The following is a 27,353-nucleotide window of genomic DNA, read 5'->3' as shown; positions in this document are numbered from 1 at the left end:
ATGTAATCGGATGACATGTCGACGCACATCCAAAAAAAAGAGGATTATCAACTCAGTATCTTTGCGCGCTCCGAAAGGCTCCTCCTATCGTGTGTGTTTGCACCTCCAACAAAATGGCAGATAATTCCTGAGTACAGTGTGACGTCACTGTAGGTAAACAAAGAGGGACCGATCAGGGACCAAGGCACCACCTCGTGATCTCATGGGGAAGCAGTTGTAAACAAAATGGAGACTTTGGTCCAACAACTCGCTGCAACGTCAGTAACGTTACTTTGTAGGCAGAAAAAACAAAAGCTGAAAGGTTAAAGAGTCTGGATGAGAAAATGGTTGGTGAGACGCCGTCAACACGGGTTGTCCGTTCCTCATCGAGAACTGGAGCTGGGATTTTAACTGTCCGTCTTAATATCTGTCAACAGTAGCACGCTAGCTAACGTTAGCCTCAAGGGCTGGAATGTTTACCGTTGCTTTGCAACACAGTCAGCTGCTCCATCACTGACGTAATCATAATTGTTGTCATCCCGATTTTAACTCCTAAACACCCAGCGTGTTTGATATCAGGGCGGCCCTGATGGTGTAAGACCGGCTCTGCGAACCCCTGACATTACCAGGTAGTCCGGGCCGAACATCGGTACCGACGAAGGTCCCGGACCAGACTGTCGGGAGGGCGAATAAATCGGCTTAAAACGACATTTCACACCGATTCATTTCAACAACTGTTGAAATGATCAATATCAAACAAAATCAACGATCCAAAAAACAGATCATTGAATGTTCTCCTTTTTCTGATATCACCTGAATGCAGCATGTTCATCTCATGTCCCCTGTTGGTCCCCGAACCTCATTTTGGGCACCTCAGCTTTAAACCACATACAAAGTGAGAAAAATGACGACTAAGATGTTTTTACAGCTTTAAATCAACTTTATCTAAAATCACTGACAGTAAATTTGCTGCCGACAGAAACAGAGCGACGACAATGTGTCACAACTGAAGTTTAATTAATGAAACGTTTCATCAGACGCGCAACGACAATAGGTGACAGATCCGCCTTCAGCTCGATCACATGATACAAATAACACCCGTGAAGAAAACACAGAATGGCCCAGGGTAAGTACTGTAGCCCGCAGAGGACACACCGTACATTTGAAACATCCTTTATATGTATAGCAACGGACAATGTAGAGATCCTACATGACGAGCCGGAAGAGAGAGTGGTCCAGGTCCAGAACTGGAGCTGTTACTGTACCACAGAGACTGAGGCGGTGTAACGAGAGAACACCTGACCGGAAGCAGGCAGGTGTATCTCTGTGACCTTCTGACCTCACTCTGCAGCTGCAGAGCAATTCAAAACTTTCAGTCGCAACTCAAGACCTCTTCAATAGCTGCGGCAGTTTATTAGATTCAGCCGACTCTAAAATCGACCGAAAGCCAGGCGGGGTTTGTTACAGTAAGAGGGATGTCTGCGTCTGAGGGGACACCGGGGCTCGGCAGGAGGACCGATGCGAGTCTGAGCGGGACTCTGTGACAGTCGGCTGCCACAGGGCCACATCACAACCGCCGACTGCCTCTGCGTAAAGCCGTGCGCACCGGAACACAAAATGGTTCCTGTCGGCGCTGCAGAGGATCCAGTGAGCGAACCGAAGCTCCGCTGAGTTTTAGCCTTTTCCCGATTTCAGACACAGCAGCGGCGCGGAGGCCTTTTGGATTCAGCTCGCAGAGATGTGGGGAATAAAACGGATCTGTGTGCGCACCCTCCCGGCGCACATCTCCATCTACCAGTGCGCAATAATTGAAATGGCGCATTTGGCCGCAGGCAGCTGGAAGGGCATAATGCATGACGATAGACGTCATTTGGCTCCAGAGCCAGGGGGCTGTTTGATGCTGCTAAAATGTACGAGTTGTCGGGGAGAGAGACGCGGATGAGCGGGGCAGCAGCTCCATCTTAAACACGCAGAAGCTGCTGAGACACTGAGTCCTGCTGTTTTTCTCTGGGGAGACGAGGCGGGCTTCTGTTTCAAGGCTCAGACGTTTGATGGATGATGAATCCTTCTGATAAATCATCCCGCATCTCTCCGGCATCTCGCTTCTCTCTCCTCGGTTGACAGAAACGAGTTGGGGCGCGAGAAGAGGAGAAACCGCCCGCGTTATTGTAACCTAATCCTGGCCCCCGGGGGTCTGAAGGGCCCCGGGCCAGACTCCTCTTTCAGCCCTCCTCTTTATTCTTTCAGAGGAGACACGGTCGGGCTTGCTTAGCTCCTTATGCTCCACACGCAGCCGAGGACCGAGGCAGACTGACGAGGACGTGTAGTGAAGACCAACCGGTATCCTCAGATTTCAAACCCCGGGACGGAGCAGACAGACGCCGGTCTCCATGTCTTCAGTGTCGGTGTCCTCTCAGGTAAGAACGCGCTGTCTTGAGACGAACGAGCCGCGTGCAGATTCACGTGAGATTTGAACGTAAAGTTTCCAGCTCTGCACCGTAAAAAAAAAACCCCTCAATATTCCGGGGTTGCGACCAGCCGCTACGCTCACGGTAACGGAACACCAAACTCCGTGCAGAATGTGTCCCTTTTACGCCTTCGTGGGTCTCGGAACACGCATCTATTACCGATACAACAATATTTTACAGTTTACGTGTTGGTATAACATACCGTTAAATACGGCATAGATCAAATGTTCCAAAGCAGGACATATTTCGACAAAACTTGAACATTTACTGCTGGCTCGCCCGTTTTTCCTGCCATCTTTTACCACCAGGCGCGCCGTGTGGGGCGGTAGCGACTTGGGTGACTCTGTGGTAAAAGTACAGATTATCGAAACGGAGTCATAGTTCATGGAAAGTTTACATCCGGAATTCACCGAGAGACCGTCCGCTACAGAGGAAACATCCAAAACCGGGCGTGAGTGGTACCTAAGGTATGCCGAATAGCGAGGCCGTGTCAAATGTTGGGATTTTTTTAATGGAGTCTGGCGTGTGTCGTCGTTCCCACATAAGCGATAGCAGTGTATACCGGGACCAGGTTGGTCCACATACACTGAAACACGTCAGGCTCTCCAGAGCCGTTCCGAGTCGTATTCAGTTCAAAAATGTTGAAACGAAGGTGAGATTTTAGATGAAATGTCGGGGAACTTAAGGCCCCACGACCAGTTTTTGCTGACTTGATTTATCGGTCAGGGTTTCACCGGGGAAACCTTAATTTTTAGCTCGTGTTTTAGAGCCGGTGTGTGTCTGCAGAGAGCTGTCCATCACTGAGCGTCCGCAGGTCCCAGTGTTGGTCGAGACGGTGTCGGTGGGACCCCCCCCCCCCCCTTTGTTTACTGTGGGGTTACAGATTGTTCTTCAGGGTTCTCTGATGAAACGTCCCCCCCCCCGACTTGAAGTCTGAGTAGAACCCGGGACTTGATCTGTGGACCAGAGACCTGCACACGGGAGCGCGGTCCTGCTGCTCCAGTTTCCAGGAGAAGAGTTATTTTTTCCCCCGCACAGCAGCAGACACAGAGGGGAGAGTTTGGCCCGGGGGGGTCGCGCCGGCCGCGGGGCAGAGACACTGAAAGCTGCAGCCCGCCTCCTGTTCACCTTTCATGCTTCAAAGCTCTTCTTTACAACCCAGAGACTTTCTGGGGGTGGGGGGGTGTCAATTAATCCAGAGTGAGGCTGGCCCAGCAGCCCCCCCAGGTCATCAGCACCCTCCGTGTCATCAGTGTGGCTGCTGCTCCAGCAACACAGCTCGCTGAGTTTTACATCCACGGGATCTGGTGGTGGTGGTTGGGGGGGGGCTCCACTGATACTCCACCGATACTCTGCTCAAATCTGCTTCCTGTACTTCATGCATTTCCAGTATCACAGTAAAAGTACTTCCTGTAGTCACAGTATCACGGTAAAAGTACTTCATGTCACAGTAAAAGTACTTCATGTAGTCACAGTAAAAGTACTTCATCTAGTTCACAGTATCAAAGTAAAAGTACCTCATGCTTTTTCAGTATCACAGTAAAAGTACTTCCTGTAGTCACAGTATCACAGTAAAAGTACTTCATGTCACAGTAAAAGTACTTCATGTAGTCACAGTAAAAGTACTTCATCTAGGTCACAGTATCACAGTAAAAGTACCTCATGCATTTCCAGTATCACAGTAAAAGTACTTCCTGTAGTCACAGTATCACAGTAAAAGTACTTCTTGTCACAGTAAAAGTACTTCATGTAGTCACAGTAAAAGTACTTAATCTAGGTCACAGTATCACAGTAAAAGTACCTCATGCATTTCCAGTATCACAGTAAAAGTACTTCCTGTAGTCACAGTATCACAGTAAAAGTATTTCATGCATTTCCAGTATCACAGTAAAAGTACTTCCTGTAGTCACAGTATCACAGTAAAAGTATTTCATGCATTTCCAGTATCACAGTAAAAGTACTTCCTGTAGTCACAGTATCACAGTAAAAGTACTTCATGCATTTCCAGTATCACAGTAAAGGTACTTCATCTAGTTCACAGTATCACAGTAAAAGTACTTCATGCATTTCCAGTATCACAGTAAAAGTACTTCATGTAGTCCCAGTATCACAGTAAAAGTACTTCATGCATTTCCAGTATCACAGTAAAAGTACTTCATGTAGTCCCAGTATCACAGTAAAAGTACTTCATCTAGTTCACAGTATCACAGTAAAAGTACCTCATGCATTTCCAGTATCACAGTAAAAGTACCTCATGCATTTCCAGTATCACAGTAAAAGTACTTCCTGTAGTCACAGTAAAAGTACTTCATGTAGTCACAGTATCACAGTAAAAGTACTTCATGCTTTTCCAGTATCAAAGTAAGAGTACTTCATGTAGTCACAGTAAACGTACTTCCCGTAGTTCCAGTATCAAAGTAAAAGTACTTCCTGTAGTCACAGTATCACAGTAAAAGTACTTCATGCATTTCCAATATCACAGTAAAAGTACCTCCTGTAGTCACAGTATCAGTGTAAAAGTACTTCCTGTAGTCACAGTATCACAGTAAAAGTACTTCCTGTAGTAACAGTAAATGTACTTCATGCATTTCCAGTATCACAGTAAAAGTACTTCATGTGGTCACAGTAAAAGTACTTCATGCTTTTCAGGTATCAAAGTAAAAGTACTTCATGTAGTTACAGTAAAAGTACTTCCTGTAGTTCACAGGGGTTTCTGGGAAATGGAGTCTGTTGGCGACGCTGCTGCGACTCAGGTGTCTGAGATGCTACAGTATAAACCAGCTCAGCTCAGGTGTGTTCTGACCTGTTGTTACCTGTGACAGGAGGGGAGGAGCATGTCCAGGATGTCTCTGAGCCGCTCGCCTGTGTCCCCCATGACCGCCCAGGGCATCCCGTCGCCAGCCCAGCTCACCAAGGCCAACGCCCCGGTCCACATCGACGTGGGGGGGCACATGTACACGAGTAGCCTGGCAACGCTCACCAAGTACCCCGAGTCCAGGTAAGACCTCCGGGGGGAGGGATTAGTTACGCGGTGATTTTGTTCCAGTAATCCTGTGGTCCTGCTCACACACCCGTCTGAAAAAGGACGGTCCCGGTCTCCATCAGAGAAGCTGATCCGCGATCAGTTTGTCCAACATTCCCCTGTGGTCTGTCAGCGACCCGGACACGTCAGACAGACAGAACCGGGACCAGTAATGGTTCTGTGTGTTCAGACGGAACTGGGGGGGGTTGAGGAGATTGGCGGGTTCCCGGAGCTCGGCGTGTCTGGTTGTAGCGTTACCGTCTGTCTCATGCGGTCCAAGTCAGGAGAATGACGCAGTGTGAAAATTAGTTCAGCTTTCTGCCTGAATGTTGAGGCTTCGTTGCCCAGAAACGCTTTAACATGAATTTGGTTGAACATGAAATAAACATTTAGTTGATCCTCCTCTGGACTCAACGTGGACTAATACTTTGGCAGGTACTTTCCTCTATATGTCATTATGACTTATACTGAGACTAAATACCAGACCCGACTCCCAGGTGGTTGTCATCCCAGAGGCTGCAGATCCTCCGGTTCCCGTCCAACCCTGGACCTCCTCCACCGGACCCGTGGACTCTGGTCTTGTTCAGTCTAAAATAACAAAGAGCCTTCATGTACTTTTGGTTTCCACACAGCAGAATTACCACAGGTGTGCACACAGCTGAGCTCACTCTTCCACCTGATCCTCGTCCAGCTCCTGCTCGACCGGCAGGAGCTGCGGCGACTCACGCGCACCCGTGTGGTCCAGGCCGAACAAGTAGTCGTCCATTAATCGGCTGAGTTTAGCTTCTTCGCCTCCTGCCGGCGTCTCCCCGCGGCCGCTAGATCCGCTACCCGCTCGCTCCTCCAGCTCCCCACAGTCCGTCTTATGGCACGATCTCATTTTCCTTCGACGGTTTGGTTCAGGGATTCGAGGTGAAGTCTTTCTACCACGTCTCGCCTTTCGACCCCCAGCGCCTCCCGGCAGCCTCTTCGCAGGCCAACAGCCCAACTGCTGTGACTAACTTGTCAGAAGGATCTGGAGTGACATCTGCAGGTAGAGCAGATTTTCTACATTTACAGGAAAACACTTCAAACATTGCCCGGGAGGCCTGTTACCGCAGCTGCTCAACTGGTAAATGAACCACTGTGACTCGCGACCACACCGAGATTCTTCATCACATACGAACTTCACTCTGCGAATATCAACTTCCCTACGACCAGAGTAAACTGTGACTTTAGTTCCATCGCTGTGAACCTTCGGTTTCCATCCCTCACGGAAACCACACACGTGGTCTGTTGTACACATAATAATTATATCATCCGTGTGAATCAGCACCATAAGCTGGACGTAACTGTCTATTACAGTCTCACCGGAGTCAATAGGCCGACAGCCTCGAGGTCACTGATAAATAATGCAAACCTGTCTCACTCCTCCGATTTAAAACCGTTAAAAACACACGATCTGATGCGTTTGTACGGATTCGTTACTTCATCCGAGGATTCACCGTTACTACCCGATTGAACAGGTTGTACCAGCGTGCGTCCGTCTGTTCTGTCCCCGACGTCTTCCTGTAATCAGCGAAAGAACAAAACAGCCTTTTCCTTTGAAGACATCAACAAAGTGCTTCAGTAAAAAGATCTGATCAGTGGTGGAGTAAATCCCTCTAAGTCCTGTTATCATGTGAACAGGTCGCCCAGACGACTCACAGGTGTGATGCCTCTGAAGACTGGTGGTTCCCCAGTCCTCAGGGCGAACGCCAGAGGTCCAGAATCTGCTTAAAACAAGAGACATGTAGGGTCGCAGTGCTGTTAATACACTGGTTCAAGACTTGGTCTCTCCCCACTTTTACTGTTAGAATAAGCTTCTTCAGTGAAACCAGCATTTAGGACACTACTGTCATAACTGCGTCCATCACAGTCAGCGGCAGAGAAGTCCCTCGACACGGTCCGGACCACGTCCATCCAGCGTCTTCCGTCAGAGCTCCGGGTTTTCACGCTTTATGCTTGTGGTCTCATTCGGCACTAACCACATGTCTACGTATGTTATGCTAAGTGTTCCTGTCTTTTGTCTGTTTTTACAGGATTCCAGGATTTTTTCAGGGAATGTGATCTTTGCACGGTTGCTCATGAAACCACAAACCACCGACGTGTTGTTTAGGTCGCACTACAGTTTATCCACCTCGCCGAGTTGTATGACCGGTTTTTTCTTAGTCTCATTTACCAGTTTGAAGCGGTTTTTCAGTGTTTGTGACTGAGACTGAGAGACTGATCTCTGCTGGACTATCTGCCCACTGATAATCCCGTCCAGGGTTTCACTCCAGCCACGACCGGTTCATCGGAGGACGAAGGATCAAACTCACGTCCACAGACATTTCCTTCATAGCTTAGAACGAAGGGCGTCGTTATCGGCTGCCCTTCAACGGGCCCAGTTTACGATTTCTACGCATTTCTAACAATACGTTACCGTAGTTACCGAAACAGCCAGGAGCACGAGATCTTTCTCTGATTCGAGTGGGTGTCTGTGTATTTTCAGTCAGACACAAATCAGCACTTATCAAAGTTTGCTTACACTCATGTGTTCGTCCTCTTCTCCGCTCTCACTCCATCCTGTGAGAACAACCACATGGACCGAGAGCGGCAGAAGAGGGAGACGTGCCGAGAGTTGTTTAGCCCGGAGTGAGAGCGAACCTCGGCGCGGACTTCAAACGCGTAACGGACCTGAGGTCAGATGTTCAGCGCTCATCCTCCTGCAGAGTTTGTATTCGCACAGATCTGCCTGCCTGAAGACGCCTACGCTTCATGAGGAGCGAGAAACCCTCAAGGCGAACAGAACATTGGTTCCGTACGTTCCCTTCATGCCTACGTTCAGACTGAGTGTGGCAGACATCTGGACAGATGTGTACACAGATAACGAGCTATGAATGAGTTAACTACGACCCCGAGTCTTCACACATTAGGCAGTGAAGGAACTAGTGAAGTGCGTGTGGCTGTAGATGTGTGTTGAGCATTACCTGCGGCCGACCATCGATTTTAACGGATAAATCTGCCGATTCTTTCCTCAGGGAAGATTTTAGTCTGTAAAATCAGGACGGAAGCGGGGCCCAGGCTCCTCAAAGCGTCTGTCGTCCCTCACTCTTCTGTCTGTGCAGGATCAGCCGTCTGTTTAACGGCACCGAGCCCATCGTGTTGGACAGTCTGAAGCAGCACTACTTCATCGACAGAGACGGAGACATCTTCCGCTACATCCTCAGCTTCCTGCGGACGTGCAAACTGCTGCTGCCCGAGGACTTCAAGGTACCTCAGCTAGAAAACTGCCATAATCTGAACTTTGACCCCCCAGTGGTGGAAAGTAACTAAGTGCAGTCACTCAAGTACGGTTTCGAGGTACTTGTACAGATGCTTGCTTGTGTCTGATAACTTTAGTTACTTGCACTGTGAATACAAATAGAGCAGCTATTTTGATAATTGATCAAGTCATTTTCAAATTGAAAATACCCAACGTTTCATGGTTCTCCGATTGATCATTTTAATAGTTTTAATTTATTTTGGATAATTTTGAGGTTTGGACAGAAGGAGCATTGTGAAGGTTTCGCTTTAGGTCTCTGATTAATTGTGGTGCGTTTTTTTTTTTTCCTCAGAATTTTTACCAAACAATGAGTTGGTAGAGAAAACAATCAGGAGATTAATCAATAATGAAAATAATGATTAGTTGCAGTCCGATAGTAACAGTAAAATGCTGTTTACGCATCAGTGATAATAATCTACTGATAGAATCCTAAAACAGTGTCGGACGTTTTTCTGCAACTTTAATACTGAACACATTTTCCTGATCATATTCATGTACGTTTACTTAAGGAACGTTTTCAGTGCAGGACTTTTACTTGTAGCAGAGTATTTTTACAGTGTGATGTTTTAGCGAAGTAAAGGATCTGAGTTCTGTTCTTCTACTATCTGGTCCAACCAGAACCGAAAATCTGAGGCGTGTTTGACAACATCAAAGAGGACGAGGACACAGGCTCGTTATCTTCAGTGGGTCTGTCCTGGCCTGGGTCAGTGGGTCTGTCCTGGCCTGGGTCAGTGGGTCTGTCCTGGCCTGGGTCAGTGGGTCTGTCCTGGCCTGGGTCAGTGGGTCTGTCCTGGTCCGCCCCGGTTGATGTAACGTCCTGATTATTAACCGTCATTTTAACCTTATTCTCCATCTAATGTTCAAAAGACCTGAGGACGTGAAATAATAAAAGCAATACAAGACGGTGAAGAACAATGATAAACATTAGGAAATAAAAATATGATGCAAAACAGAAAAGATCGTAAAATAATCAATAGATAATAAGAATAGGTCAAAAATACACCTGAGCATGTGAGAAGCTGCACTAATCTGTGGATTAGTGAGAGTTTTACAGTTTGTTAAAAAAAAAAAAACGTGTTTTAATCACAGAAGCTAAAACGGTGCATCAGAGGAACATTTGACTTCTGGATGAAAACAGAAACAAACTGTTGTTGGAAACTGACAAGTGAGTAAAGTGTCCTTATGTTACAGGAGTTGACTGTTATTATTATTGATCATTTTAATCCAACAGCTAAACCAAACACCTGAGAACACAGTGAGATTTAGAGCCTGTTTCTGAGATGCACTCGTGGAACCAAGCTGTGTAATAAATATTCCAGTCAGACATCGCAGCGTGATCTCGGCAGCTGCATCTCTCCTGCTTCTCTAATGAGGAGCTCTGGCTCGCAGCGGACGCAGCTCAGCTCCACAGAGATGGAGAATCACGAGCTCCGGGTCACACTGATTATTTGTCCTTGTCCAGCAGCGCGTCCTCATCCACGTTAGTCTCCGCAAGCGCAGCCAGTCTTTTAACTCTGCACGTTCTGACACTTTAATCAGCGCCGAGCCGCCGGCTGCTCGGAGCTCGATGCGGCGTAGCTCACAGCAGAGGCGAGTGTGTGTTTTACTAAATTAGTGTGTGTATGTGTCGGCAGGCATATTGCATCTCTCTCATCTCCCTCCCTGTAGTTAACCAGCGCTGCCTCTGTTATTCTGCTCCTTTGCTCGGGATGACTAAAACGCCCCGCAGACACAACTCCTCTTTATAAAGCGCATCTATCCCTCGCTTCCAGCCTTTGAGGGGGGTGGGCGGTGGAGGGGAGGGGGAGGGAGCGAAGGAGGTGAGGCTTTGATACAGCGCGAAGCCCGGGGCAACAGCGTCTCCTCGTCAGGAGCAGCGTGGAGAGCCAGAAACATAAGCCTCCTTCTGTCCGAATTTCAGGCAGAACCCAGATCAGTTGCTAAAGTGAAAGGAGGAATAACAGAGTGACGATGCTTCGGTACAAAGTCCTGCAGCTCAGCTTTTATAACAGTAAAGCTACTGAAGTACTGACAGTGAAGAGGAGCGGCTCTGTTTCAGTGTTGGAGATTGTCACGCTCATAGGTCAACAGGAGTAAAGACGAAGGGAAGGAAAGAAAAGGAAAAATAAGAGAAGGTGGAGAAAAAAAAGGAAGCTTGTAAAGAAAGAAGAAACCCGGATAAAAAGCAAAGAGAAGGAGGATGTGGAGGTAAAGAAACTCCATCAACCCGTCGGTAACTGAGCTCATTCTGGTATAAATCCTTAATCAAGGTCCACTTACTGTCTTTTCCCAGAGCTTTCTCTCAAAAAGGCTGCAGGATGCAGCTGAAAACCCAGAACAAAAACTAGTAAGTGGATTTAAAACCAGCGTGAACTGATTCTCACTTTCTCGCTTTTTCAGTACAGTGCAAAACCAAAACTAGGAGCTAAAACGGGCTGAAGGCTCAGCAGAGATGGAGACAGTTCTCTGAGTTTGGACCAAAACTAGGAACTAAAAGAGGGAGTCCTGGACTTAGATTCATCAGGTGGACACAGACACCAGATCCAGATGAAGGATCATGTTGCTCTGTAACATCTGGATGTGGAAATAAACAGCACCTGTTTCTCATCGGTTTAAGTTCACTTGTAACCTTTTATTTTGAATTTTCAACTGCATCTTGAGAGAAAGCTCCAGAAAAAGCTAGTAAGTGGACCTTGAGTTAAAGAGTGAACTCCCATTTTTTATATTTCGTCAAACTGCGCAAGTTTTGTTCCTCCCTCTTCGTTTCCATCCTCCTCTGCTTTCGTATTTCTCCTTCCTCACTTCGTCTGTTTTCCTTCTCTCAATGATCTGAAAGCATCAACGTCTCTTCATTCAACAACTGAACCAACCTCTCCTCACCTTCGCCATCAGCCTTCGGAGGCTTCTGTTCATTTAATGTTTCATAATTCACCACATCGGCTTCAGCAGGACACGGATCATGTGTCTGATGGTTTTCGCTGCCTCTGAGTGATGCAGGTTTAAGGTTTTTGTCAGGCTTGTAGCTGTGGTAGTAAAGGTCCCGCTGAGTCAAACAAACCACCGCCCTGCCCCTCTCCGACCTTGACCCTCTCTGTGCCCCCCACCCCCCCAGGACTTCCCCCAGCTGTACGAGGAGGCCCGGTACTACCAGCTGACTCCGATGGTCCGGGAGTTGGAGCGCTGGCAGGCGGAGCGGGAGGCCCAGCGGGCGTCGCCCTGCGAGTGTCTGGTGGTCCGAGTCACGCCCGACCTGGGCGAGAGGATCGCTCTGAGCGGGGAGAAGGTCCTGATCGAGGAGATCTTCCCCGAGACCGGAGACGTCATGTGTAACTCTGTCAACGCCGGCTGGAACCAGGACCCCACCCACGTCATCCGCTTCCCCCTCAACGGATACTGCAGACTCAACTCAGTGCAGGTCAGTCCACAGGGGGACGCAGACTTTACTGCGGCAGAGTTAAAGGGGCAGTTCACCCAAACCACGAATCACTTAGCTCCAGCGGTATGTAGACACGCAGATGGTTTCAGTTGTCTTCGTCCGGGTCTGGAGATTTCTGCCTCCACGCCAACAGAGAGAGGAAAATTCAACAGCAATGTGTCAAGGGGGAGCCGTCTCCATTTTGTTTGGGGGGGGCAAAGTGTCTTTGAAAAACCCTGCTCTGGGTAATCCACAGACCTCTCTGTCCCCAAACTTCATTGGAAAGTTCATTTGAACATCGCAGTATCATACAAAAGCAATTCACAGTGATAGAACAGTTTATAATACGATATAAGGTAAAGACAGAAATTATGACTGGCTTCACTAAAAGCTCAGTTAAATAAAAGGTGTGTAGCTCAGCAGGTCAGAGCTGAGCTCTGTGGACAGAGTTTAACGTCCTGTGACCTGAGAAAGGTCTTTGATGGAAATTAGCTCCAGTCTTTTCTGTGATTGACGTCAGCAGTTAATCATCGCGTCGCATTAGACGCTTTTGTCCAAGTTCATTCAATCATGAAGCAACAAAAGCCAGATATCCCCACGAGCCTACAAATGATCGTATGAACCAGGAGGTCCAGAGCTACGGTGCGAGAGATTAGACAGGATGTCGTGAATCGGCGGGAACCCGCTGAAAATTCAATGAACTGACCAAAACAGAGACAAATGACAGTGGATGTTTGTAACCCGCAAACATTTTTTAAGACACGACAGAACTCAGATTTGTTTTGTAGAAACTAAAGACCTTTTCATTCCTAATCTGTACTGTTCGACATGTATAATCCAACTGCTTTCATGCTTTTCATCAGTATTGTTTTATTTTCAGCAGCGCAAGATTAAAAAACAAAACTGAAAATCTTGTAGCAGAACCACGGTCACTGAAGAGAAGTTTCTCAAACAGAAAGTTTGAGCCAAAAGCACAGACACAAATTCCCCTGAAATCAGAGAGTGGAGCGTCAGGTAACAGCAGGAGTCGCTTGCAGAAGGAAAATCATGGACCAGCTGTTGCTCAGCATGTGTCTCTCTCTGAAACCCCCACAGGTTTTCACATTTTGGCTGTTGTTGGGATTATTAATGTTAATCGGTGAATCGGAGATCTTCAGACGACAGGGCCGGGAGGCTGTTGCCAGTCTTTATGCTAAGCTAAGTTTAGCATGATTTCACTGAGAGAGATGGACGACAAAGCTCAGGCTCCACGTCCACAGCAGAAGCCTAACGTAGCCGCTCCTGAGGAGTCCACACCGACTCTGACCTCAGAAGCTCAGAACTGCTGTCCGAGTCAAACTGTCTTCACCGGGACACTTCTGGACAGAAAGAGTTTCACGGGAGGCTCCATGTTTGTTATTTATTGATTTTATCAAATCTGCTCACAGTGTCAGTTATTACAGATACAGCAGCGGTGAAAGAAGCACTTTGAACCTTCACTTAACTAGAAGTAAAAGAAAGAAAAAAACTATCATCAGCAACATGTACTTGGAGTATTAGAAGTAAAAGCACAGATTATGCAGAAGGCTGTTTATTTATATTGTGACGACTTCCGGTGGAATCACAGTTTATCACAACTACCAGAATTTGTCTCTGAAGTAATACGCAGCAGTGGGACAACGCGTGTTACACTCAGCATAGAAAACTTCCTTTCGCCACTATTTTTTACTTCGTTTTAATAAAGTTCTATCACATCTAGAAGTCACTTGGTCCTGCGTAAAACACGGAGTGTCACAGATTTTGCTAAATGTAGCTTCGGAGATGAAAAACCCACATTTTAAGATATTTTCCCTGTGTATTTTCCCAAAAAGGATTATTTTAGTTTCCTTGAAACTTTTTTATGATAATGTGCTAATATTCATTGCAGTTATATCAAAAATTTAAAGATGTTATATTACTCTTCATCATTGAATAATTTTTGAAAATAGCTATTTTTTTGTACTTCTCACTGGTTGCAATGTGACAGAGTGGTTTTATTTCACAGGTAGATATTCAAACTTTTCCGTCTCTGTGTGAAACCTGTAGTTTTTCTTTGGGTTTCGGGAAATCGGCAGCTTGGTACGGTTCGGTTTGTTGACTTCATCTTGTTCTGCGTGTCCAGACAAAATATTGATCTTAGTTCCTTAGATCAATACACACATTATTTCACAATGTCAGACGTTTCTGAACTCATTTCTGACAAAACCTTGAAGTCAACACAGAGCAAATAAAACCACTCAATGTCACATTGCAACCAGTGAAAAGTACGAAAAAATAGCTATTTTCAAAAATTATTCAATGATGAAGAGTAATATAACATTTGATAAATAAATAAAAATAAAATAAAATGGAAAATATCTTAAAATGTGTGTCACTATTAATGCGACACACGATCAAAGTTTGGATGCAACGAGGTAAAAAATAGTGGTGAAATTAATTTTAAAAAATTGAAGATTCTTGTTTCAGGTAAGAAATAATTTTTTTTTTTATTAGTTTGATAACTGTAAAACATTCAGCAACAACTATTTACATGAACGCATGTTGTTTATGATCCTGAGGGTTTTATTGGATGTTCAGTACAAATTTCAACCCAGTCCACTGAAGAACAAGTGATCGGTGAGGCTGAGAATACAGAGAATGACAGGAATGATGAACTTCAGAAATTCATAACTGAAACAGGATTTGGAGCAGAGCTGTAGGACTCTGCAGGGTCCCGTGAGTTTAATGGAAGTTTTCACGTTAGTTCTCTAGAGAAAATCCAGGACGTGAACTGGGAGGTCACCAGGTGAGTTGGTGTGAAAGGACCCGTTATCAAGGACAGGACGAGGACTTCAGACTTTGTCCTCCGTCACGTACGTTAGAAATTGTGTTAAGAAAGGATCTTTCATCGATCAGTGTGATCAGGAGGATTGACGTGAGGGTCGTGTTGAGGCAGACTTGTAAAAATGCGAACCCTTCCTTTAATGAACACCTGACTCGGAGCAGAGGAGAACTTATCTAAATGTTGAACTGTTCCTTTAAATGTGGCCGCTCTGCCTCTGATGTCTGACCTGTGAGTTTACCTGAAAGTCTCCAACAGCTGCTGACCAGCTCTGTCACCGCAGGTCCTGGAGCGTCTGTTTCAGAAGGGCTTCGGCATCAAGGCGTCCTGCGGCGGGGGGGTCGACTCGTCCCAGTTCAGCGAGTACGTCCTGTGTCGTGACCTGCGGCACAGCCACTCCATCACCAGCACCCCGATCCGGATCAAACAGGAACCTCTGGACTAAGAACCACCAGCGCACAGGAAGTGCAGACTGCATCCACAGGCCGCGTACTCACATCTGGATCCGCCTCCGCAGCCGGCAGGAGAACATCGCGCTGAGCTGCCAGACCAGATCCGGACGCTCGAAAAGGTCGCGGGGCTTCGGGAGACCTTTGACCTCACTTTGGATCTAGAGTTTTTCCATTTGGAGCCCGATGACGTCTGTAAAACTCGTGTGAGTGGAGGCTCGGACAGATCGGCCGTCACGTGTAAATAACATTTGTAACCAGAATCTCTGTTGTTGACGTGAGCAGCCCCCTTGGTCCATATCTGTCCTCTGTGTGTGTGCAGATGAACGGAGGGGTCATTTTTATAAGTATGTCCGGAGGCCACGGGGCACATAATTTAATTCTTTTTATAAAACTGCCATTTTGAAAATGTATATTTAATGTATTTGTTAGGTGTCACTTCTTTTCATTTGTACAGATGTATTGATAAAAGATGAGAGGGTCTGCGACGAGTCCACACGAACTCAAACCTGCTTCTTTATCGTTTTCTTTATTTCATTTTTTTGCAAAGGTACAAACAACTGTAAAATTGCATTGCCTGAAATGCGTCAGGATCGAGTACAGAATGTAGGAAATATAAATAGTCGCAAAAATTGTGTCCTTCCAACAGATGAGACTTTAGCCGGGTGCTCTGAAGACCCAGACTCTGACTGAATATACAGTACATACACCACAGCTTCGGTTAGCAGTTAGACCTATATACTATACAAACCAAATGAGAAACCAAAAGACATTTAAAGCGTTAAAAACCTTCCGTGTACACACCCTCTCCAAACACGTCATCTTAAAAACCTCAAACTGCATCTTCGACTGCCGACAAACTCACGTCCTCGACAGTACGAGGTCGATTTTTTCAGACCGGGACTCCGATCCTGATGTTTCATAGTCGAGCTAAAAGTTGAATAGCACGTCAGCCGGGAGGAGCGGGGGGAGGAGGTGGAGGAGCGCTGGGAGGAGCAGCAGGAGGAGGAGCGACGGGAGGATGTGGTGGAGTGGGAGGAGGTGGAGGAGCGGTGGGAGGTGGTGGAGGAGGAGCGACAGGAGGATGTGGTGGAGCGGGAGGAGGAGGAGGAGCGGTGGGAGGAGGAGCGGGAACAGGAATAGGCGGATGAGGGGGTAGGAGGTGGAGGAGCAGCGGGATGTGGTGGAGGAGCGGGGGAGGAGGAGGGGGTGGAGGAGCGGGCACAGGAATAGGCGGAGGAGAGGAGGTGGAGGAGCAGCGGGATGTGGTGGAGGAGCGGGGGAGGAGGAGGGGGTGGAGGAGCGGGAACAGGAATAGGCGGAGGAGAGGGAGCAGGAGGAGGGGGTAGGATGTGGAGGAGCAGCAGGAGGATGTGGAGGAGCGGGAACAGGAATAGGCGGAGGAGAGGGAGCAGGAGGAGGGGGTAGGATGTGGAGGAGCAGCAGGAGGATGTGGAGGAGCGGGAACAGGGATAGGCGGAGGAGGGGGTAGGATGTGGAGGAGCGGTGGGAGGTGGTGGAGGAGGAGCGACAGGAGAAGGTGGTGGAGCGGGAGGAGGTGGTGGAGGAGGAGCGACGGGAGGAGGTGGTGGAGCGGGAGGAGGAGGAGGAGTGGTGGGAGGAGGAGCGGGAACAGGAATAGGCAGATGAGGGGGTAGGAGGTGGAGGAGCAGCGGGATGTGGTGGAGGAGCGGGGGAGGAGGAGGGGGTGGAGGAGCGGGAACAGGAATAGGCGGAGGAGAGGGAGCAGGAGGAGGGGGTAGGATGTGGAGGAGCAGCAGGAGGATGTGGAGGAGCGGGAACAGGGATAGGCGGAGGAGGGGGTAGGATGTGGAGGAGCAGCAGGAGGGGGTGGAGGAGCGGGAACAGGAATAGGTGGTGGAGGGGGAGGGGAGGAGGGGGAGGAGCAGCGGGAGGATGTGGAGCAGCGGTGGGAGGAGGAGGTGGTGGAGGAGCGGGAACAGGAATAGGCGGAGGAGGGGGAGGAATGTTCATCTGAAGTCTGAGGTTCGTTGCCTCAGTAGTCGCAGCCTGAGTGAGTTCACTGTGGAGAGCCAGCTCCCTGTGACCGTCACCTTCCACTAAACCGCTCAACTCTGGCTGATCCTCTTCTCCTCGCTCTGAGTCCGACGCTCGGGTCGAGTCCGCTCTCACCTCTGTGCGGAGCCGACGTACGCGGGCCTCCTCCGTCTCGCTTCAATTCCACGCTCGTTTTTGAACGAACGCGACGTAATGAACTTGTGCTGCCGACGGCGAGCGGTCGGCGTCTGTTTACACACGGGGAAAATGTCTAGAGTAGCTGTGTCGGGCGACTTTACTGTATTACTGTAGGGTTACTGTCAGAGGACGAATGGACTTCCTTAAAAACAACTTTAATTAAAAGCAGCTAAAATCGAGGTGACTGAACCTGAATTCTCTGTCGGACAAAAGAAGGCGTTTTTCACGGTTCTCCGACGTTTCATAGACTAAATGATTGATCGATTAATTAGTGAAAATAATTCTCAGTCTCGGCCTGGATGTTTTCCGTTGCACCTTTTTTCCTTAAATCGATCAGCGGTGAACGTTGGCTTGTTTGAGAGAAATCAAAGCTCTGAAACAAGACGCAGTATCCCCCACCCACGTAGGTCAGACACACCTGGTGGTCACTGGCCGTGTAAACACACTCCAGCGCCTCAGTTCAGGTTTCCTACTGACAGTGAAGGTGTAAGAGACACTAGTTACTCTGCTCGGCCGGAGCTGAATAGGACCTTCGTGGTAGCGGCATCAATCTGAACATCGAGCTCAGAGACAAGAGGAGGATTTTGGAAAGGTTGAACTGTTCCTTTAACCTTTCGAGTCTGTCAAGTGTCTCCGTTTTCAGCGTGATCATCCCGCAAATCCACACACGCACAAAATTATCGAGCACCTGTTCTTTCAAGGCTCGTACGACCATGGGAGCTTCACAGTTACTCGCGGTGCACATTCCTCTGACGCCGACGACCAACGCGATGCTCACTAAAACATCCTCGGAACTCGGTATTCTGTTCCACCTTGTAGCGGTGGACCACGTAAAATGCAAAAAGAGTGACAGTTGGATGTGGGACCGACCTCACGGATCAGCGCGTGATCGGGAAACTTAAAAAACAAATAAACCGAGGAGCCCATGAGCCCGGCGTCCTGAGTGGGCTAGGAACCCCAAGAAACGGACAGAAAATCTGAACGGAGATGTCGGGAAAGATTTAGACTCAAAGGCACCTCTGTCGGTACAGCGCTGGAGCCAAAACACTGAATAATCCAGGCAGCGGGATCCGCTCGTCTCACAGTCTGGAGAACGCTTTGACAGCAGAACGCAACGGCGTCTAGTTTCAGACCTGCACATGAATCAGTTCAACGTGCTCTACGTCATTTTCTCGCCGTCCTCGGTGTGTTTCCCAGGTGTTGGGAAAAGTTGTGTAAATCCTTGCGGCCGCGTTAACACCGAAAAACCGCAGCCCTTCTGGTGAATCCGAACGGGGGACGTGTGCTGACACAGCGCCGACGCCGTGCCGGACGACGTCGTCCGGCACGGCGTTGGCCAATCACAGACATGCCAGCGCGTACTCCTGGTGGAGGACCGTAACCCGAACGCTGCGTTTCTGACGTTCACCTCGACATGGTCACAATCGAAGGTCAAACGGCTGCCGCCGTGATGACTTTCCAGAGTTGTACAATCCCGTCAGAGTCGTACAAACAGAACCAAACTGTGCTGAGTTTTGGACTCGAATGAACTTGAAAGCCATAAATCCATTCCACATACTGGACTTCCTGGATCGTATTTCATGGTCTCACCAGTAGATCAAATAATGCAGCCCCCTGCGCTGTTTGAAGCAGGGCGTTTTCAGTGTGAACGCGGCCTCGGTGTCTCCGGGGGGAGCCGCGTGACGTCCGGTAAGTGTCCTCAGGTGATGTCACCTGAGTCAGCGTGGGTTGGGTCTGAAGACTACGAGTCTGAAAAGTAAAAAAATCTGGAGGTGTGGCGTTAGAAAGAAGTGAGTTCACCAGACCTCTGTAGCCCCCCCTTATCTCTGCTGCAGGCTACAGGCTCCAGGAAACATTAGCACCCTCTAGCATAGCACACCCCAATCTACCACACAACAGAGGTCCAGGTGCACTGTGGGAAATGTAGGCGGTAGGTTTTGCCAAGGAAGAAGAACGTATGGAATAAAAAAAAGACATCTCTCTGGTTCTGCCGCTTCGATCCTTTTTTAAAATCTGTCCATCGTGAGTCCGACCACGTGAAGGCCTGGTCACACCAGAATCTAAAAAAAGCAGAATTTGTCAGCGATTTCGATTTATTCCAATTTGATCAGCGCGATCAGTGGGTTCAGTGGCAGGGTGTAGTGAACTTTAGAGAACTTTGACCAATAACACGCCGTCCATTACAGAGATGAGCTCTGAGTGGACGGAGAGCCGGAGGGTCCAAAATGAAGGAGGCTACCGTAGCTCATTATCAGTGAGTCTCCATCCAGTTTTATAGAAGCTGCTCCGTCAGAGTAGAGCTGCGATGATTAATCAATTCATTTACTAGTCGATCGAAAGAAAATTCACCAGCAACTTTTGACTATTTTTGATGATTGAATAATCGTTGGAGTAATTTTTAAAGCGGAAATGACAAATGTGTGATGGTTCCAGGTTCTCAGTTGTGAGAATTTGCTGCTTTTCTTGGCCTTACATTATAGTAAATTGAATAGTTTTGGGGTTTGGACATTTAATGACGTCAGCTTGTGCTCTAGGACATTGTGATGAGCAGGTTTCACTCTTTTTTGATGTTTTATACATCAAACGATTAATCGATAATGAAAATAATTGTTTATTTGCAGCCCTCTATCAAAGTATAAACTGCTCCACAACAGAGACATGGTTCACACACAGTTAGCACACAGGACATCAGACTGATGCTGCGTTCACATCATATCGTTTAAAGCGTCATCACAAACAGCCCAGTGGTGAAATCTGTTTCACGTCAGCCTCAGACTCAGTGAATCTCTGACAGCGACGATGTCGGCCATGTCCGCAGACCGTTGGTGGAACGGCTGCAGGTGCTACAAAATAAAATCCAACATTAACACGGATAGAATCCATTCAGCTCATTTTACAGCAGCTGCTTGCGTGGATCTGGTTTCGCTCGGTAACAAACCTCTACAATCACATTACACAACAGGAGAAGCTAATTTGTTCTGTTTATCTGCTGTGACTACGACGTTGGCAGCACAGCGGTCCAACAACTGGCCCCGTGAGTAGTCACTACGTACCCAAACCCCTAAAACCGAATACTTTATACACACACGGATTAGCTGTGTTTAGATTTTCTGGTGTGACCCGGCCATTACAAAGCTATATCAGTGGGCTCGTGTAGCAAACACAAACACGGAGCTGAAATGTAATGTGCAGTCTAAAACTAGACACCTGGATGAGCTAAAAATGAGACATCCTGTCCAAAAACACAACGAAGATGTAAAACTAGAAGCGAAAGAGTCGAGGGGACAAAAGATTAAAAGGCGCTGCAGGGACTGAAGGGACTCAGGCCAAAATAAGCAGTGACTCTGAAACACCTTTGAGGATGTGAGGATTCGAGGAGGAGGTGAAGTGTAATCCAGTTTGTGATCTGCAGTGGGCCCACTCCTTATTTCAGCAGAGCTTTGTAGAGCATTAGAGAGCGAGCCGTGGTGCGGTCCTGCTCCAGACAGAAGATGAAGTCCCTGAGGTTAACTCGCGTGATCCGCTGACGGAGCTGCTGGCGGGAGGAGGCGGCCGGGGAGGAGCCTGCACCTGAGCCTGAAGCCACCTGAGAGGAGAGACAGAGGAGCATTAGGCCAGGTCTGGGAGGCAGGGTCAGCCTCCAGGGACTGAGGAGTGGGGTGCACACCACAAGGAGCAACATGTCGCACGTCCGTTGAGCATAGGGTCATCATTTTTTTACCCTTAAACACCGAACCGGACCAAGAATCACAGACACACCAGCTGGATTCATACAGTCCAGTTTCTGAGATCAGCCCCTGATATTTGCATGATTCATATCCATAAATATTCATAAACCTGCATTTACTTCTGTTTGACCTAACTAATTATCCAAAGGGCATCAATAAATCATCAATTAGCAGAATTTATAATGGAATTGGAGAAGAAATAATCCTTTCAAAGCCCGTCCCCAAGCCCAATAATCGTGCATCGGTGACGCCACTAAGGAAACCTACCCCTTTAAAGGGGGTATGGTTCTCATCATGAGAAGTGCTACTCAGTCTGTCGTATAAAATCTCCTGCCACAGTGAAGGCATCAGGTACGAATTAAAGAAAGTTTCCGTTACAGTCTGGAAGGATGGGGTTTGAAATACGTGACTGTTCACCAGGCAGGGAGGCTCTAATGAAAGACATTATCCATACATTGTGGGAACTGTAGGATCCAGTGTTTTTGGACTGAAGTCAGGATATGTTGGGACCATTGTGTCTCTTCTGAGTCCCTTTACTTTATGGAAGCGCTATACTAATTTGCTGGAGTGATCCTTTAAAACAACAATGAGCAGTGGAGTTCATTCTAGGAGCAGGTTAATGGCTCAAGGCTTGTCTTCTCATTTTAAAAAAAGCTTCCACATGGAGATTCAGCTTCTATCTTAATCACTGATTGCTCTCAACTCAAGCTAAAATCCTTTGTGGGCCAAGAGGTGATGGTTCAACACTACTTTAAATTTTTGAGTCTGTATTTTGTCACGTTGGGGTATTTTTCTGTACTATGAGCTTAAGACTATCAGGACCGGTGGACTCCCGGCTTTAATCCCCTGCTGTGTGGGTTCTATTCTCCAGTGGCACCTGAATCATCATTAAAAGCAGTAAGTGAGGTCTCCCACACTGCCTTAATCGCTCATTGAGTCCAGACCTGCAGGAGGATCACCACACCTTCACGTCTAAGGTGTGTCTGCAGCCTGAGGACAGGTAACACCCAGCGCCTGCGGGAACCACTCAAACAAAACTCCTCTGCTCTCTCACAGATGCTGCTCCAACAAGTCCTCTTTCCCAACATCGTACATTAAACAACCAGAAATTCAATTCACAGCAGCCGTAACTTAGAGCGTCTCTTCCCATGCTGCTGAAATGTCCTGAGGCGAGATCAACGGGCCGAGGCCTCTGAAACGAACCCGTGTTTGAAAAGAATACAGGTGAATGAACAGTTGGGGTGAAGATGGGGAAATACAGCACAGTAGGGTGTCTGGCTGAGGGTTACTGGGACAAAACTAGTTCACCTAATGGTGAATTAAAAAATAAATAAATGAAGTTTGCAGCTCGAAATGGCCTGTAAAACTTTCCATTTTCCACTTGTTTCTCACATGGGACCAAATGGTATTAGTGAGACAACTGAGCTTCTATTATCTACATGAGCAGAGCCTGAAGGCTGACACGACACAAGACCATCTGAGACCAAAGTCACGAATTAACTTTGACGTTTCATTTAGTTCACACAATGAGCTTCGTTCACTTACTTCTATCAACACTTTCCGCAAGGACTCAAACATACAGGGATCTGGTGCTGGAGAGGTACAGTTCTACAGGGCTCCACTCGGTTCTGAGGAACTGAGAACCGACCCGGGACCCAAGTCAGACCGAGTCCAAATTCCCCTCAGTCTAATCGCGTCAGGAAGGGTCTGGTTTTACTGCTGTGGGTCTTCGGTCTGGGTGTCAATATGTCCGATACCAGAGTGGATCTGAATGGACCTGAGTGGACTCAGTATCACCCCGAATCACGTGGTTTTATTTGGCCTATTTAATTTATTTTCTCAAATTATTTACAGTATTTTTCCTATTTGTTAGTCTCCGTTTCTCTCTAGTTTTATTTTATACTTGAATATGGGTCAGAGTTTTTTATTCTCAGGAAGCAAATGTGTGTTTAGGTTTGAGGCTACTGAAGAGTCAGGTGGATCTGTTACAGGCCAACGAGAAAAGTCAAAGGAAAATGGCCCAACAAAGAGTGACTAGCACACTGAAATAAAGTAGAGCGATTAATTTATCAGTTGAACACAAAAAATTAATCTATTCTATTCTGTTAATTGTTTAAGTCATTTTTAAGCAAAAATGAAAATATTCTCTGGGGTCTGCTTCTCTGATGAGAGGATTTCTTTTTTTATATCAGTAAACGGAATCTCTTTGGGTTTCGAACAGTTGGTCAGACATAACAAGACATCTGGAGATGTCACCTCTGCACTCCGGACTCCAATAAACAGCAAACCGCCCATGTTCCTGAGGCCTGGTATTTAACATCTGTGTGTGACTGAAACGCTGTTGTTTCTCTCTCAACCTCTGGAATTTCTCACAGTACAAATGAACCAAACTAACTCCACCCGTCGTCTGCTCCTCTCTGACTCTGTGCTGCCTGTGAGCTGCAGATTGAACACCTATTGTACAGATAACTGTGCTGCTGTTCAGTGCAGGAGCAGAGCCTGGAGGCAGAGCTGACAGCAGAGGATAGGAATGAAGCTCCAGGTCCATACAGGAACACAGGCAGAGCATTATGAAGCCACACAGCCTGCAGGCACGTTAACCTCCTCCGCACCAAATACTGTACATCACACACACCCACAGGCGTGGCCGCTATACTGACACACACTGCGTCAACATATATCTCACTGGTTAGTTTACTGACTTCAATATCACAATGCAAATATACAAAACAACTTTATCAAATAAAATCGTTAAGTCAAAACGATATTCCGTATACAAAACATTCTGTCAACACATTAACAAAATTACCCCAAAACATTTCCAAGGTTTTCAGGCAAATCTGCGACACAACTGAGGTCAAGTTCCCATCCAAAAAGGAGCAATAATTTAAACAGAATCTCAAATAAATAAAACCTGAGTGAAGTCTAGTTTCCCTCCTTTCTGCAAGCTTCCTCTACGTCAGCGTTTATTCACTCAGTCTGTTTTACTTTGGCTTTTATCCACACAGCTACTGTGACACTGAAGATAACACCAAACACTTTGTACACTGACATCACATCCAGCAGTTACAGAGCAACATGATCCTTCATCTGGATCTGGTGTTTGAGTCCACCTGATGAATCTAGGTCCAGTGCTCCCTCACTTATAGCTCTGCTTTGGTCTCCACCAGCTCCTGAGGGAAACTTCTGGCTCTGTAGGTGCTAAATGCTCCACCGTGTTCACCAGCTGGTCTCTGACTGGGTCCGTCTGCTGGTTGCTGCTGAGCAGGTAGTGGACGGTGGCTTTTTACAGCTGTTACTCTAAAAACATCTGCCTTCTGCAGCCGAAATGAGCGGTGAGAGTGAACCAGAGCAGTAAAGCTGTGGTCCTGACAGATAAACAATGAGCTGAAACTCACTGTAAAGCTCCGTAAAGCCGAGGGGAGCTGCAGATTCAGCTGTTAAGTCTCCGGAGGTTCATCACTACCAGAGGCTCCTGAATATTGTCATTTCATATGCTGGAGTTACAAAGATATACATTATAAGCTTTTTAAATGTAAATGTAAAATGTTGAATCTTGTCAGTTGCTGCTGTAGACAGTTACATTAGGTGTGATCTTTTTTCCCCCGTCTGTGGCTGCGTCTGTCACCTCCACACTGACAGTGACTGAGCTGCAGGAGGCGGTTCAGTCAAACACTGTCACTGCTGCTGCTGCAGGAGGAAGATCATCAGCTCACAGTGGAAGGCTCCAGATCTTAACTAAAACTTACATGAACCTAAATCATTTCTAACTGGTTAATACATCCAATCATTTTATGCAGCTTATCTGGATCCAGGTCTCGTTAATGTCATTATTTAGAATATTAGGAATTATTACAGCTGGAAATTTCTGAAAAAATGTGATGTAATAATAAATAATTCTAATTCATTGGCTGGTATGAAGGTGAAACAGGTATTAAATTAAATTTCCTTTTCTGTGGTATTAAAATAGTCTTAAATTAGCTTTTAGAATCCGCAGAAACCCAGCTGGTCTTCTCCTGAGCTCACAAAGGAAAGAAGGTAATGCAGGTTATTTGTTGTTTTTCAGTGAGAATAACAAAGCTCCTGCGTTTCTAGCGTGTATTCATAACAGGCTGAAGCCCCGGGGCATCAGGGTGGGGGGACTTTCTGAAGCCTGATCGGGCCTGCAGTCGGCAGCTAAAGGGCGTACTGCAATAGCTCCGGGGCAGATTAGACAGAAAAGGCAACCAGGGAGGCTCAGAGAACAGAAAATCATTTGTGCTGGAAGTTTTCAGTCGGTGTGAATTCAGAGGATGAGAGATGTTTTACAGCCCTGCAAAGCAGAGATGGGGTGGTACCTCCTCCTGAAGAAATTATCTTTTTAGTGTCCAGGCTCTAGGGATGTCCCAGTCTAGTTTTGAGTCTGATCTGACATTTCAGTTTCCCTAAATGTAGATTAAATGTGTATCTGACACAGTGACACAACAGCTCTAAATACTGACTCCGGCTCTGACTCTTGTTTTGAAGGAGCTACTTGATCCAAATACTGAAGCTCCTGGTCCAAAACCATTGAGTTTTTAAGTTTAAATTATTGATCCGATATGAAGGAACGTTTAACTGGAGAATGTGACTCCTGAAACTGACGTGAGATGGGCTGACGTCTCACTCTGTTGGAGTTGTTGAACCACAGAATCACTCTGATCGACAGCGTTGTAAAGAATGGAGCCGTCAGAAAGGGATGGACTAACCAATTAGAAAATAAGTCTTTAATTAAAGGTCAATATCAAAGTTCACAGTAGGTCAGAGGTCGGGGAATTTCCAGACAGTTTAAAGCTAGATTTAGCATTTATGTAAGACTTTTGTAACTGAAATTTAAATCTTTAATATGTTGTTTAAGTTTTTAGAATAAACTTCATTGCAAGCTGTTAAGACATTCACAGACCTGATGCAGCTACAGACCACAGCTGCATCCCTGACCACAGGCCAGCACATAGCTCACATTTCCCAGAGTTCATTGCCCCCGAAATGTCGGATTTCTCTCCCCCAATCACTCTGCTGCCTTTGTCTGGGACTGCTGGGGGTTGAGCCTCGGGAGGGATGTGTGAGGGAGAGAGAGAGGGCGAGCATGTGGGTGAGGGTGGGGCGAGCACGAGGCAGGCGAATCCCCCAGGCCGTGCCCCCCCGCCCCCATCCAACACTCAGCCCCCAGCTCATTTCTGCAGAGCTGAAATCTAAGGCTGCCCTCGAGGGGGAGGGAGAGAGACAAGGGGGGGCGTCACACCCACAACAGACCTTCAGGCAGACACTGACCCCCTTCACTCAGATTTGGTCACATTCACTGCCTGGATTAGAGACGAGTGTACGTGTGTGTGTGTGTGTGTGTGTGTGTTTGTGTGTTTAAAAGGTCATGAGTGTGTGTTTCTCTGCAGTCATCATTGCTCAGGAGGCCTTCGCTGTGTGTTCACGTCAGATTCACAGCACGATGTGACTGTACACCCGCAGTGGACACACACAGCTGCCTCTCTCTGACACCCGCAGACAGTAAAACCTGTCGGCAGTGGCGCCCCCTGCTGCAGGGAGGAGCTCTGGCTCAGAAACAACAACAGGATTAAAGTGGAGCTGGGACGATAGGGAAACGTGACCAGGTGGGGAGAAACCAAATACCTTAACTCAAACTTTATATGTTGATTTAGTGACCCTCAGTTAACACTTGAGGTCAGCGTTCAAGCTGAAATGCCATTCATTCCATGGTCTCAGCTCTCAAACATGAGGCTTTGCTGCAGGTACATTACATCAGAAGACATGGCGTTACAGGATATCAGCTGAGTCCTGTCCCTACCCCTTATTTTGTCAGACATCAAACAGTGTCAGAGTCTTAGGTTTAATATAATGAAACACAAAATGTTAACATGGTACAGACGATGCTCCTTTC

The 27,353-nt window shown here is 47.3% G+C and overlaps 2 protein-coding genes across 8 annotated transcripts in view; one reads left to right on the top strand and one right to left on the bottom strand.

The window, feature by feature from the left end:
- The first annotated feature begins 1,047 nt into the window (after positions 1 to 1,047).
- Positions 1,048 to 16,106, top strand: LOC120793053 (BTB/POZ domain-containing protein kctd15-like). Of its 5 annotated transcripts, none has more exons than XM_040132668.1 (6): positions 1,048 to 1,105; positions 2,227 to 2,396; positions 5,270 to 5,445; positions 8,598 to 8,742; positions 11,907 to 12,209; positions 15,332 to 16,106. In XM_040132668.1, exons 2-6 carry the CDS (start codon positions 2,370 to 2,372, stop codon positions 15,491 to 15,493), a joined length of 813 nt encoding a protein of 270 aa, XP_039988602.1. In that variant the 5' UTR covers positions 1,048 to 1,105; positions 2,227 to 2,369; the 3' UTR covers positions 15,494 to 16,106. The 5 variants fall into 5 exon arrangements, with proteins under 5 accessions (XP_039988602.1, XP_039988599.1, XP_039988600.1 ...); XM_040132665.1 differs by lacking the exon at positions 1,048 to 1,105 and adding an exon at positions 1,315 to 1,435; XM_040132666.1 differs by lacking the exon at positions 1,048 to 1,105 and adding an exon at positions 1,345 to 1,445.
- Positions 16,107 to 17,825: 1,719 nt separating this feature from the next.
- The window catches only part of LOC120792728 (transcription initiation factor TFIID subunit 4-like), a 30,570-nt gene continuing 21,042 nt past the window's right edge, over positions 17,826 to 27,353 (bottom strand). For 2 of the 3 annotated variants that reach the window (XM_040132021.1, XM_040132022.1), the window contains exon 15: positions 17,826 to 21,300. In XM_040132021.1, the coding sequence (XP_039987955.1) occupies positions 21,139 to 21,300 (162 nt within the window). In that variant the 3' untranslated portion in view covers positions 17,826 to 21,138. The remainder of the gene's footprint in view (positions 21,301 to 27,353) is intronic. The other variant, XR_005707883.1, reaches the window with a different exon arrangement.

Source organism: Xiphias gladius, chromosome 8 (genome assembly GCF_016859285.1).
Source record: "Xiphias gladius isolate SHS-SW01 ecotype Sanya breed wild chromosome 8, ASM1685928v1, whole genome shotgun sequence".
NCBI lineage: Eukaryota > Metazoa > Chordata > Actinopteri > Istiophoriformes > Xiphiidae > Xiphias > Xiphias gladius.
Note: the sequence above shows the minus strand (reverse complement) of the source record. Positions and strands in the feature narration are given on the sequence as shown.

Bases quoted from the DNA above. Each gene is read 5' to 3' on its own strand.
- LOC120793053 (XM_040132668.1), top strand. From the start codon at position 2,370: ATGTCTTCAGTGTCGGTGTCCTCTCAG. The intron at 5,446-8,597 runs GTAAGACCTCCG...CTGTCTGTGCAG, and splicing joins ACCAAGTACCCCGAGTCCAG to GATCAGCCGTCTGTTTAACG. The intron at 8,743-11,906 runs GTACCTCAGCTA...CCACCCCCCCAG, and splicing joins TGCTGCCCGAGGACTTCAAG to GACTTCCCCCAGCTGTACGA.